The 14,748-nt window shown below is 40.4% G+C and overlaps 1 protein-coding gene across 1 annotated transcript in view; it reads left to right on the top strand.

Annotated features, from left to right (window-relative positions):
- The window catches only part of fbn2b (fibrillin 2b), a 102,117-nt gene that overhangs the window by 48,398 nt on the left and 38,971 nt on the right, over positions 1-14,748 (top strand). Inside the window, exons 8-9 of the mRNA XM_041791265.1 lie at positions 2,170-2,295; positions 11,703-11,828. Of these exons, the coding sequence (XP_041647199.1) occupies positions 2,170-2,295; positions 11,703-11,828 (252 nt within the window). The remainder of the gene's footprint in view (positions 1-2,169; positions 2,296-11,702; positions 11,829-14,748) is intronic.

Here is a 14,748-nt window from a genome sequence, read left to right as displayed (position 1 = left end):
ACACCCTGTGTTAAAATGATAAACGTAGGGAATCCTGTAAAGTTAAAGCCTACTTAAGTGTCTATATAAAGACAGATACAAATATGACTATGATATATGACTTTACTCTTGTAACTTTACAACTTTTATCCCCTTAACCTTTATTCTCATAAATTCATGACTTTCACCTCAGGATCTCCAAATGTTGTCCTCTTTATAACCTTGATACTTTACCATGGCTTTAAAATACTCTTAATAAGTAACTTTATTCCTAACTAGTTCATAGGGAATTTTTCTTACATATTTATTCCTAACTCAATCAAGTCATTTCTAACAACTTTTATACTGTAGCGTATATACAACAAAATCCTGCTTTAACTGAAATATCTATGTCAAGGTAAACATATCACCTGGTTGGCAGTGTACCACTGACTTAAGGTATATTAAATCCAGTCAGATTAAAGAAATAACCCATTCTCCTTATATAAGAAGATAATTCAAAAAGGTAGGACATCTGGCATCAGGTGCTGCTTTGTATTTAGCTCCACAACTTCCTGACAATCCACTCATGTGTTGGAGGCATGCTGGTGTGAGACAATAACTCATCTCTCTCTAACTCATACACCCTTGCTTTTACTCTCTTTTTAGCTCTGTGACTATTTTTTTCTCTGTTTTTGTATTTCTGCTTTTGTCTTTTCCTTCTCTAACAAACACACATAAACGCACACACACCAAAGATACCTAATCACCAGCGGGCCTGGAGCAAAGTCTTGCTGGCAGCAGTACAAAGCACACCTGACCATGAATCCCAATGTAAGGACTGCAGGCTCCACATCAGGATGTTGGCTGCTAGATGCTTTTTTTTCCTTCCTTTTGCCTTTGGCATTGAGAGTTCCCTGACTCCAGATAGTATTTTCAGGCTGTCTTGTAAAGAAGCAGAAACCGAATGTATTAAAATGATTAGAGACAGCCTATGTGAGAAAAGCAGGTGTTTACATATGTTGAGACATTTATTTTGAAGGGCACCTGCACATTAAAAGTGCAGTATTCACTGCTTAGCTGACACTGATTTATTCTGACTGAGTGTGTGTAAGTATATCCCAGAAATCCACACGTTTTTACATGACCCCCCCCCACCCATATACTTAGTTCTGGTGAAAGTGACTCATATTGAATGCTGGGAAAAAAGTACACAGTAGAGGACATTTCCTGTTTGAACATGAGCTGGAATCGGTCTTTCTGGAAGTGGTCTTACACATCACAGCAGGGGCCAAGTTACCACTCACTTTTACTTCTTCACAAAAAGAGGAATAAAAACATTGTTTTGGTGGCCAAAAGGAACATCCCTCAAACCTAGATATTGTATATTTTTCCCACACAAAGTTTAGATCATTCATTACATGTAGTATGTGCTAAACCAATACTCTGCAGATACCTTTATTACCTCCGCAAAGGAGGTTATGTGATCGGGTGGGTTTGTTCGTTTGTTCGTTTGTTTGTTTGTTGGTTTGTTAGCATCATAACTTAAAAAGTCATGGACAGATTTTCATTAAATTTTCAGGAAATGTCAGAAATGGCATAGAACTGATTACATTTTGGGACTGATCCGGATCACCATCTGGATCCAGGAATTTTATAAAGGATTCTTTACTAATGGTGGAGGTCTGTGCTGTTACCACTTTACACCAGAAGATGGCGGACATGAGTAACTTCAATCCCAGCAGCATGTTTTTGGTGTATTTCTATTCAAAGTTTTGGAGTTTATAGAGTTTGAAAGACGCATAGCCGGTCGAGGAGATGAGTCGGGGCGTAACAGAGAGAAAGACAGCAAATTGTAGCGAGAATACTCACAATGCTGGGAGGAATAGAGGAATATTCCCCCTTTTGCCATGACTTTCAGTCGTCCGGTGAGACCATGGGTGCTTCCACCATGACAGTCCACACATAGCGAAGCCAATGCTTTGCCTCACTGTGTCTCCACCCCACCAGGGAGGGAGTAATTGGCGAATTAGATTTTGGGAGTTACCTGGATCACCGTCTGGATCCAGGAATGTTTTTAAAGGATTTGTCCCTATTGGGAGATAGGGCTAATGGCGGAGGTCTGCACTCTCTGAGTGCTTTTCTAGTTCTTACCTGCTTTTGTCTCACTTTACCAATTTCTGTCTGTGTTTCTGTCATCGTCTCTTTCAGATGTGGATGAATGCCAAGCAGTGCCAGGTCTTTGTTCAGGAGGTAACTGCATCAACACTGTGGGATCCTACGAGTGTAAATGTCCCGCTGGCCACAGACAGAGTGAAACCAGCCACAAATGTGAAGGTGAGAATCTGTAAATCCTGGCTAAGCCTTTTTGCAAGCTTAACTACCTCACACCATAATGTTGATAGTCCTGCTGGCCTTATTGTCTTTCATTTTAAGTTGATTTAAGTTGAGGAATATGTCTACACTTCATGCTCATATACAATGCTTATAAAAACATTCACCTCTTTGGATGTTTTATCCTTTTATTACCTCTGCCAAGGAGCTTATGTGATCGGCAGGGTTGTTAGTTTGTTTGTTAGTTTGTTAGCAACATAACTCAAAAAGTTATGGATGAATATTGATGAAATTTTCAAGAAATGTCAGAAATGGCATAAGGAAGCACTGATTAGATTTTGGGAGTGATCCAGATAACTGTCTGGATCCAGGAATTTTTTAAGGCTATTTTACTATTAGGAGATAGGGCTAATGGCAGAGGTCTGCACTCTCTGAGTTCTTTTCTAGTTGATTTTTTAAATCAATCCTAGTCAGTTTAATTTGACTCAGTAATGCCAAAGTGAAAACAGATTTCTACAAAGTAATGCCAATTAAACAGAAATATGTAAGATGATGTAAGTGACTGCATAAATGGTTACCCCCTTTAAAACCACTGACCTAATTCAACACCCAATTGGTGCTAGTAGTCTCACAGTTAGTAAAATGGGGATCACCTGAGTGCAGTTAAAGTGTCTCAAGTGTGTGTAGTATAAAGACATCTGTGTCTGGAAAGTCCAGTCACTGGTTAATCAGTATTCTTGGCAACCATTACACCATGAAGACAAAAAAACACTCCAAACAACTAAGAGAAAACTTTACTGAGAAGTAAAAGTTATGAGAAGGATACTAAAAATTCCAAGGCCCTGAACATCCCCTGGAGTTCTGTTGAATCCATGTTCAACTTGAAGGAGTATGGCACATGTGTGAAACTGCCCAGATCAGGCCGTCCTCACAAACTGAGTAACCGTGCAAGAGGACCGTTGAGAGAGGCAACAAAGGAACCTATGACTACTCTGAAAGACTTACAAGCTTCAGCAGCTGAGATGGGAGAGACTCTGCATACAACAACTACTTCCCAGGTTCTTCACTAGTCAAAGCTTTATGGGAGAGTGTCAATGAGAAAGCCACTGTTGAAGAAAACATAAAATCTCGACTAGAGTTTGCTAAAAGGCATGTGGGAGACTCCATGGTCAAATGGAAGAAAGTTCATTTGTCTGATATGACCAAACACTGCACATCACCACAAACACACCATCCCACTGTGAAGCATGCCGTGGCAGCATCATGCTGTGGGAATGCTTCTCAGCAGCCGGTTCTGAAAGGCTTTTAAAGGTAGAGGGTAAAAAGACAACAACATTATTCATTCTGCAAGAGATTTTCCAGCAAGACAATAACCCAAGTCGTACAGAGAAAGCTACACAGAAATGATGTAAAAACAACAAGGTGAATGTTCTGGTCTGGCTGAGTCAAAGCCCAGACCTCAGTCCAATAAAGAATTTGTGGCTGGACTTAAGGGCTATCCATGCCCAACCCTGTGTAACCTGATAGAGCTTGAGCAGTTTTGCAAAGAAGAATGGAGTAAAATTGCACTGCCCAGATGTACAAGCCTGATTCAGACCTACTCACACAGACTCAGTGTATGAAGTGTATCTATTAAATACTGATTTAAAGGGGTGAATATTTATGCAGTCACTTATTTTACCTTATATATTTTAATTCAACTGATATTACTTTGTAGAAATCTGTTTTCATTTACACATTAAATTGTTATTTTTTGTTTGTTTGTTTTTTTTTTAATCAAAAAGCCATGATTGATTTATAAAATCAATAAAGTGTTAAATATTCAAAGGCACTTTAGCTGGTGTGAGAAACTGTGTAACTTATGTTGTGTCATTGAAATGAGACTTGAAGAAAAAAGATGAATGGAAATAACTCTGAAAGATGTTACGGAGTGAGAAATGGTACCATTTAGAAAAGGAAATCTTTGCTGGATGTCATTTAATGCTTTCCACTGGCTACACCGACCCATGGAGGAAAAACCTCCCTTCCTAGAGATGGCTCTCAAAGATGATTGCTTTAAAGGTCTGGAATTGTTTGTATTAATAAGTGAGAATTTGCCAGTATATAAAACATATTGGCAAACTCCCTTCATCTACAAGTTAATGTTTTAAAATACTGATCCGAAAAAAGCTACTAAAGTCATAGATATGAAGCAAAGAAAATCAAACTTTTTTAGCATTCGGCAGCTTGTTTTTACTTAAGAAGTAGCATAACAAAAGGTTAAAATTTTTTGGGGAGGAGGTAGATAATATAAAGTGCTTTGCAAAATATATCACTTTACATAGATTACTTCAGTATGCTCACATATCGAACATACGCAGGGCATAAAGTTGATGTTAGGTTACATTTTGTTGAGTTGATGGTGAGACAGTCACGGACTGTGCACTTTATGATAACTGTGGGTTTGGTGGGATCAGTTGACAACTCTCTGTGGGCGTTTGAAAAGTGACGACATGTTCAGCCTTTAAACAGTCTGGACATGTGCACATAAACACATGCACATGAAAGCACACACACACTCACACGCAAAGTGGATTCACGTTACAATGTGTTGATTTTTTGGAATTCAAACAATGCTCAGCCTAAAGAGCCTGATGGTTAGCCAGGCAGGGGTTGTGTCTCTTGGACTTCGGCCGATGTGTTGTTAGTCTTTTGGGAGGATTACAGAAAGCTCTTAAAGTTCTCCAGCCAGATGATATCTTTTCTACTCAGCTCCCTGTTGTACTGCAGCAGTGTATGAATTATTACCTAAATTCTCTTTTTATTAGCCACATACAGCAGATATAGGAAGAGTACAAATGTTAATGTTCACTTAAAACTTGCATCCCCACCTTCAAATTCACAACAAGCTATAAGTCACCAGATTCCCAGGTTAACTAGTCGTTTTGATTGGATTCCAACAGTTCAGGCCATTTCAGAAAGATTCTGAACTATAAGTCATTTGGGTGCAGATACTTGAGTCACTGTCACATTGTTACCATATAGCACAAAAAGGGTTGGGGATGAGGGCTCTCCTTGAAGGTTGATGCATCTCCACTAGATACAACCGAGCCATCATTAGAGGCAACAGGGGATCAATAAAGGATTATCTGATCTTTTTTATGGAGCTGGAGACAACACAAACTGTATAGCTGCGTTGTTTAGGTTTTCCAACTTGCTGTATCGCATTTTGCATCCCTCCAATGTAAAATTACACCTGAGCTTCCACGGTTTTATATAATTTCAGTGAGGAGTAGACCTCTGGGAAGCTAGACAAAGACACAGATGAGGTGGCTTGGAAGAGGAGACAGAGGTATGCAGGATGGGATGAGCAGAAGACCAGTGAGGATCTGGACTAAATGCTGATGAGCTGTAATGGAGGTGGCTGGGGTGGAGGAGGGTTGCAGCGTCCATACTGAAAAGACATGCTGACTGCAGAAGAGAGAACAACAGATTTAAAATATGACAGAAGCTTGACGACTGCTCAAAACCAGGCTGTGGCAGAATCTTATTAGCCTAGAACTTAGAGTGAGCATCCGTAATCAAGGGGGTAATAGAGAAAGAATAGAAGAAGAGAGAGAAATGAACAAGTGGTGACTTATGAATGAGTAAGAAACAGTCTTCCACTGAGCTCCATTTAAATTCATGGAAAGTGTCCTGATATGTGACTGGTGGTTCATCAGAGTCGTAATCTAGTCCTCAGCTGCTAACTTATATGGATCTTGATAGTTTTTCCCATGCATTTCTTAATATCTCTGTCTGTTTTACTTTAAAACTTAAGGAGCTTTTCTTCATTTCCCTTAGATTACTATATTTCTCCCTTTTAAATCATTAACAAGCCATTCAAACAGTTTTCTTACATCATAGATGAAAGTTGTTGGGTAAATATATTTAACACACCAGAGACTTTCCTTTATATTTGGTAACAGTGACCCAGCTGCATGATCCCTACATTCTCTACAACCAACCAACCAGAGGACTACAGATGGAAATCAAGCAGTGATTTCATTCAGCCTTATTTATATGTTCATGCTATTTAAAGTGCACTTTTCCTATTTCAAATAAATAAATAAATGAATAAACAGCCCTCTTACCCCCCCCCAACCAAATTTACGAGTTCTAATACTTGGCCGTGTTGAAAGTGTGTGCTAAGTGCTGATTATGTTGTGATTAATGAGAAAACAGGGAAGAAGAGAAACAACAGCTGGTTTGGAGACCCTGAGGGTGTCCCAAGGTTAAAAGAAGTGCAACTTAAATTGCACTCAGTCGGTCTCTTTCCAGTTTTTATTAAGACTGTTATTTCATGCAGCAAAAGCGATAATAGTCACAACATAACTACAGCTGTGATTTATTATTTTCATCCATGGATAACCGTTCTGATACTTTTAAATGAACACATTTCACCCAGAGAAGTAAGAAATCTCAACTCAAACTCTCATTTTATCTGAAACAAATCTTCCCATTTCGGATACTTGAACCAACTTGATTCTCAGAACTGATTGATTGTTGATTGAACAGCAGATGAATCTTGTCAGCATTGAACAAAACATTTGGATTTTTTTGCCAGAACTTTGAGTTGTTTATTGTAAGTCCTCCAGGTCAAAAGTTAAACATGACGGCATTTAATAAGAATCAACAAACATATGAAAGTGTTTATGAATGACATGGAGGGACACTTTTAGAGGGTGTTTTCAGCTTCACTGCTTGTTCAGCTGCTGCTACTTCATTTGGACAGCTCACACCTGGCATGAAAGGCCAAAAAGGTGATAAAGTAGCAGCAAACCATGTTCAAATTCCCCAATTCAAAGAATGATCTTCATAAATAATGGAGCTATTAAGTGTTTTAGTTAAAAATGATGTCCGAGCTGCCTGGTTGGTTTTAGTATAATGTTGTGGTTTCTTCATTTACCCATGCAGAGTCAGGGGAGAGAAAGTTTGGTAAAAACAAAGAACTTTTATTACGAGAGTCAAGGATCAGGAAAGCCATGTTTAGGGAAATCTCCCAACAATCAGAGCCGATCCTCTGGGGAAGGTTTTTATTTGAGATAATGAACAAACAGCCTCACTGCGAGCTTTCAGGGGGAAATGAGGGAGTTTTTTGAGCAGTTAAGATGAATTGCAGTTAAGATGTCACTGATGTCTGATCCTTTGGGGCTCAAAAAGGCACCTGGTTTTATAGCCTGCTGTTAGTTCAGTCTCTCCTTTCCTCCTCCTCCTCCTTCTCTTTCTGCTTTTTTCTGCCTCTCCTTCCATAAATACAACCTTTTGGCTTAAAACCAGCTGTTAGTGCTGAACAAAGAAACACTTACAGCATCAGGGAGACTTTCTCATTACATGCACGGACCTCCCCGTCGCTCTGACACTTGCGGATTCTCACGCACTCATGTTGTACAAATACACACATGCACAGGCTGTTTCACACAGCATGAAACAATGGAGACTGGCTAAATTACACTTTATGTGAAGTTTTTAACATATAAATGATCCTTACATGTTTGCATGTGTTCATTCTTGGCAGATTGGGACAGACCTTTATCCAGGTGACACACATTTCCTTCCATACACACATTCAGTCCCAAAGCTCTACGTCTGTGTGGAGCGTAATGTCTGGCGGGTTGCTGCTGCTGACACAAGGTTTATTTGGCTGGGCTTTTACAGCCTCACCTAGGCCTTCTACTGCTGCTGCTGTCAGACAGGAGTCAGCAGGGGAAGAACAGCCGTTAGCTTCCCATGGCAGGCCACACTTCACATCCACACTAGCACAAACACACAAGAGAAACATTTTATATTCACTCCAAAGAAGACAAACACACACCCCTACGGAAGGTAAAGGGCACACACACTGTACTGTTGTAATTATGCCCCGCAGTAGTGCAGTAATTACGAATGCGTATAAATAAGCGTGACACATCATAAAAACCCAATACCTTCTGGAACTTCACTTAAGTCGTCTCCCCCCACCCCCCGTCATGGAGCTATGAGCCTGCACCTCACAAGTAATACAACTTAATGCCATCATAAAGTGTACCACCCAAAGGTGGGCCCTGCCAGGCAACGTGACCAGGTGCTCCCAGACACTGTACATATTTCTGAGTCAAACTGTGGCCTGTTTAAATTAGGTGAGCGTATTCACTAGGGGTCTCTCTCTTAATCAGCCCATTTGTTTTATTGTAGTTGGCAGTGGTGGTTTGGATTCACTCGTTGACACATAATTTACCAAATAATCGAGCCGCATTCAGGGTCATTTAAATAAATTTAAGTTGCATTACAATGTTCACAGGGTTGTTTGTGCCTTGAACAATTTCCCTGAAATTTACCATTGGTTAACTCTGAATTATGGCTTTATCTGTTACAGTGCCTTTAAAAAGTATTTACCTCCTTGGAGGTTTTACCCTTTTAATGATTTTATAAATCAGTCATTGCCTATGTAATTTGGCTTTTTTTTTTTTTACAAAAAACAAACAAAAAACCCTCTTTAATGTCAAAGTGAAAACCGATTTCTACAAAGTAATGCCAATTAAACAGATATAAATTAAGTAAAATAAGTGACTGCATAATGGTTATCTCCCCCTTTTAAATGACTGACCTAATTCAACAGAGGTTCAGCTAATTGATGCTAGTAGTCTCACAACTAGTTAAATGGGGGTGCAGTGAAATGTCTCAAGTGATTGTAATATAAAGACACCTGTGCCCAGAAGGTCTAGTCACTGGTTAATCAGTATTCTTGGCAACCATTACACAATGAAGCCAAAAGAACACTCCAAACAACTAAGAGAAAATGTTGTTCAAAAGAATAAGTCAGGGGATGCAGTTCAGTCAAATCCATCATCAAAAAACGGAGGGAATATGGCACATGTGTAAAACTGCCTAGATCAGGCCGTACTAACTGAGTGACCATGCAAGAAGGAGACCGTTGAGAGAGGCAACAAAGGAACCTATGACTACCCTGAAGGACTTACAAGCTTCAGCAGCTGAGATGGGAGAGACTCTGCATACAACTATTTCCCATGTTCTTCACCAGTCAAGCTTTGTTGGGGAGTGGCAAAGAGAAAGCCAATGAAAACTCAAAACTGGACTAGAGTTCACCAAAAGGTATGTGTGAGACGTGAGCTGTACCTGGGTTAGCGGTGTTTGTAGCATCCAGCTCCCTGGAAACTAACTTAGCTGTTCCGTGTGTTTAACTCAGTGCTTCGTAAAGTTGGAATAACTGTTCTTGGCGGTGGGAAAGTTTACTTCCCTGTTCTTTCATGATTTATGATCAGAAGTCCGTGCATTGTGTTTTATTTACAAAGTACCGGATGTTCTACGCTTGTGACTTCCATGGTTGGTGCTTTCTGAACAACAGTGAATTTGCAAGGTTTGGCAGTGGCCGGCGCTAAAATAGACCTGCAGCGTATCTGAAACGAAGTTCCAGGCATGCGCCGCTGCCAGTCTAGAGCCCCTAGCTATGGAAATGCTCTGATAGACTAGAGAGGGAGCGAAGTACTCCGCAGTTTGATTCGCCAGCGTTCCGCGGCGTACACGCTGTATATGGAAGTTTGGGGTGTGAGACTACTAGCACCAATGGGCTGGACCTCTGTTGAATAAGGCCACTTTAAACAGGGCAAATATTCAGGCAATCACTTATTTTACCTTAAATATGTTTGTTTAATTTAACATTGCTTTGTAGAAATCTGTTTTTATTTTGACATTAAAGAGGTTTTTTGGGATATTTTCTTTGTCCACAAAGCCTATTACATTGACTATGAATGATTTATAAACTCAGTAAAAGGGTAAAACATCCAACGGGGAGAATACATTCTAAAGGCACATTACAAGACAAACATGAATAGCAGGAGAATTATGCTGAATTAAGGCATAACTGGCAATTGCAGAGCAGAGGGAGGGACCAGAAATCTTGCAGCTTAAATAGACCATTGAATTGGGATGATGTTCGTCAGGTGATTTGATTTTGATGCATGTCAGGTGTGAAATCAGCGTGCTCAAGTTGTCAGCCTGAAGTAGTTTACAGGCTTTGCTCCATTTTTGAACATATAAATAAATCATTGGTCAGTGCAGTTGCTGTTTGACTCCAACAGAGTCACACCTTGTTTGTGTTTGAGGGCTTCCGTCATGGACATGCATGGACTATGTGACATGGACATGGTCTATCTGTGATGTCTAGGGCCTGAGTCAACCAAGAAAAACTTGGTCCATTGGGGTTACCCTAACATGCTGTACAATTGATTGGCCAATGGAAGATCACAAATCAGCTTGGATAATTGTTTTTGTCTCATCTTATAACTATAATGATTAACAGGACCCAATTGATGTAAAGAAAAACTTTTAGGGACCAGGAGATATTTCTCTCATTCACTCTCTATCTGTCTGTACCATACACTATTTTTAATATGTTTAAACAAGATGCTATGGGTACTTAATAAAATGTATTTGCCACTATAATTAAACAGGCAGTGAGGGTAGAGGCTGTGACAAAGACAAGGCAAAAACATTTGAAGCCCACTTTAATATGGACAAAATCTTGCAGCTTCCAGCACATTTATGTCAACTTATTGATGTGTTTCCAAGATTTTTTTTTGCTGTAAACAATCAGGAAATAACATAACATATGCTTTTTTTGGACTACTAGCATTCACTCTCTACTTGATATCTACTTTAATGCCCAACCAACCAACCAACCAACTGGACAGTGCCGGCCCTAGTGACGTGAGCCACTGGTTTCTGGACAGGCTTTATTGATCCCCCCTAGTAGCAAATGCCATATGTCACAAGCTACTTTTAGTAGCAGGCCAAGAGCTGAAGCTGAGACAGGCCTTGGGTCTTAACAGCTACAATGTGCCTGCCTGTCAGTCAAATCAACCAAGCCCGTAATAATGAACAACTTTTAGCCTTAATATCATCAAAATGAATTAGTTATAAACACATAATCCCCACTGCAGTGTGTAGCAGCCAAGACATGAACTATTCAGACCACATTTGTATTTTGATTCAGGCTGCAAATGTGTTTATTTCTGCCCTCCAAAAGGTCATTTTAGAATGGGTGTTAAAGGGTCTTTTGGATGAAGTCTCAAGTGGACACTGGAGGAACTACAGTTTTTTTGCACTTTGGCTTCATCTTCAACACTGTGGGTCACCACCTGTGCCTGTGGTTGTGGCAAACAAGCCTGATGTCAAACCTCACCAGAATATATAAAAGCAGAGTAATACTACATTTTTAAACCACAGAGCCTTTACAGTCACTTGATTTTTCCTCAAACAGAAACTGTTTTTCCGGTGCATAAACATTAGTGAAGTGTGCTACTGCTTCTTTCCAAACAAACCATCATAAATGTTGATAAACGTGTTAGTTGCTGGTGGTATTAACGCTGTCTCTCTGTGTTTGTGTGGTTCAGATATCGATGAATGCAGCACCATTTCTGGTGTATGTGATGGAGGGGAATGCACCAACACTGCTGGAAGCTACGTCTGCACCTGTCCACGAGGCTATATCTCCAGCACAGATGGCTCCAGATGTGTGGGTGAGTCTCACACAAGTACACAAACACATTTCTGACATTTCTCCTTCTCACTCTCTTTAGTTAATTTCCTCGCCCCCTGGCCAGCTAAACACACTTCTGGCTTCACATCTGGACGTTGATGTCCTCCCTCCATCACTGCTTCCTGTGGGTGGAGCTCTGATGAGTAAAGCGAGCCAGCAGTTACCATATGCAGACAAACAAACTTGCACACACTTTTTGGGCCTGACAACATCAATCTCCTTCAGTTTAGCCCCCCTGTGACTCATTTATAAACACATGCTGACACCCATACAGTGCATACTTCTCTGACATGTCCCATGAAACACTACCAGGTGCTAATGTATTCCTGCGATCCTCTTCCCTTACAGCGGCCATACTGAAACACAGCCAGGTGTTAATATATTAGTTCAAGATTTAGTCCTGAAACAGACAGCTCACGGGTCGGCCTGTTTCACTCTATCAGCCTCAGAGCCCCAGACCTACCCCGCCAAAATAAAAGCTCCTGTATCAAACAAACCTTTAGTGGTCATGCAGTCAAATATCTATGAGGTGTAGGAAGAAACAGAGAGTATATCTAGTTTTATTTTGGAAACATTTTGAGAAAAGATTGTTCAGAAAGGCCAAGAAGAACACTACTCATGAGCCTACACATGGGTCACATACATAAACATGGCAGAGTTGATCTGACAGTCAGTGTGTGGGTTTGCCTGTCATGTGGTGGATCATTTAACGTTGGTGTATCAGACATGTGGTGTTGTTTAAAGGAAAACAAAGAGGAAATAGACAGAGGAGCACAAAAGATGGCACCAATAACCTCAGCAGGGTGGAACAAATAAGCCTGGAAAGTATGTGGAAATCAGAATATTGAAACACTGTGGGATTGTTTTGCTGTTTGTTCAGTGAAGACTTTCCACAAGAAAACCTTGCTGCAGGGATTGTTCATTTGCAGCTAAGAAAGCTTTAAGTGCTTATGCTTGATAAGACCTTTATGCTTTGTGCTGAAAAGGGTGGAGGTCAGAGCTCCATGCAGGCCAGTCAAATTATTCCATGCCAAACTGGGAAAATTCTTTTTATATAGACATGGCAATGTGCACGAGGTCAGTGCATCTCAGGACACAAGACATGGGTCCTCTGCCAGGCACAAAGGTTGGAGTCTGCAGTGCTTAAGTACTAAGACGGTCTGAATTTGAGCTCAGTAATGCAGAGAATTTAATCAGACACTTTTGTTATGTAGTGTTTATACAAGGGCTACATAAAGACTTGAAAATGTCTAAAATATCTGATTGATTATTGATAGGAGAACTGTCAATATTTATTCAGAAAAACACATTCAATTCTGTTTTTCCAAAACAAACAAATAAAGCCCTGGAAAGATAATCGGTGTCATTAGAAATAAAGTAGTTCCTGGCAGCCTGTTGTGCTCGTGCCTGAGTGATTGTAGATCGCACATTGACACAGTGCTCCAATCACCATAACCCAAAGCACTCCATCTGTCTGCTGTTAACTGTGTTCATTTAAGTCTTTTTTCCCCCTCTCCACTATCATCCTCTTTCTTCTTCTTTCCCCTTAGGAGACATGATTGTCTTTCTTTAGAGTGTGAATCACACTAAAGTAGTTCTCCGAGCTTAGAGTTCAGTGATTCATAGAAGAAAACCCCTTTGTTTTCTCTGGAACTTAACTACTCTCTCATCTCCTCTCTTTTCTTTTCCTTTAGTGGTGCTTGTTTTTTTTCTCTCTAACTCCTTTAATTGAAAACAGAAGCCGTCTTGGACTTCTTCTACCTTTTTTTTATCTATTATCCTCTTTGCACCTAGACCTTTTTCTACCCTATCTCTTGACATCAGGATCCTGCACCCGTCTCCCTTCAGATGTATTTCTGCCGCCTGTGGAAACATAAAAAGAAAGAGCAAATAAAACAGGTGCCAGACATAAACCACCATATATCCTTCGCCTGTTTCCATCCCACTTACAATCTGGAAAAAAAGCAGACTGGGAAGAGACAGAGGAAAAGATAGCAAGGTGAAGCAAAACCAGACTAGAACAAGCCACATCCAAACAATATTTTGATATTTTAAACCACAGTAACAAGGAAAGGCAAGTTTATTTGTAGTGCCATAAAGCGATTCAGCTTTCTAGTGTGCTAAAGACAAAGCATTTACAACATTATGAACAATTAAGACATGACTTTAAGCAAAACAATCCATTAGAAGCATATCAAAATATGAGATCAAAATGAAATGGAGGTTTTTAGCATCAAGAAGAAATATATTTATAAATATCCTCAAATTTGGCAATGTGTTGGGCAGTGCTCCACCTGCTGCCCAAAACAAAATGACGCCATCCAACGCACATCAAAGCAATCACTCCCAAACCTGCAAACAGCCAGATGCCCGTGGACATGCCGCTGCACTTTAGGCCACTGCTCTATTCCTGAAGCTGCCAGCCACAGCTGGCAGTGTGTTTCCCCCTAGAGAACAGTTGTTTTGTCCATCTCACCTGCCATAGGAGCAGCTATGTTTGAGGCAGTTTCAGAGCACAGAAGAAGAAATTCAGCACCATCTTTTGTTCGAGGTGTAGAATAGACAGGAGGCCTCAGCTGCTGGTGAAATACCACTGCCCCTTTCTTTTCTTTTCTTCTCACTTACCCATGATGCTAGGAGGCGATCCCCGAACAAGGCTTCGATCTCTGGTACGAAGCACCTGGCCATGCAGTGGCTGGTGGGGAGTTTAACCACTGATGCACTGCTGTCACTGTGTGTTAAGGACGGTACCTGAAGCATGAAAATGAAGCAATGCGCTGGTCCAGTGCCAATCGAGCACAGTGTGTTTGGTGACAGACAGTGCCCACATTCTCAGTTTTAGAGCAGTTTTCATTAGTGCTTATAGTTTTGCTAAATTCCAAAGTTGATTTCTGCTCTCC

The sequence above is a fragment of the Cheilinus undulatus genome, linkage group 7 (assembly GCF_018320785.1).
Source record: "Cheilinus undulatus linkage group 7, ASM1832078v1, whole genome shotgun sequence".
NCBI lineage: Eukaryota > Metazoa > Chordata > Actinopteri > Labriformes > Labridae > Cheilinus > Cheilinus undulatus.
This window is presented reverse-complemented; position numbering and strand designations above follow the sequence as displayed.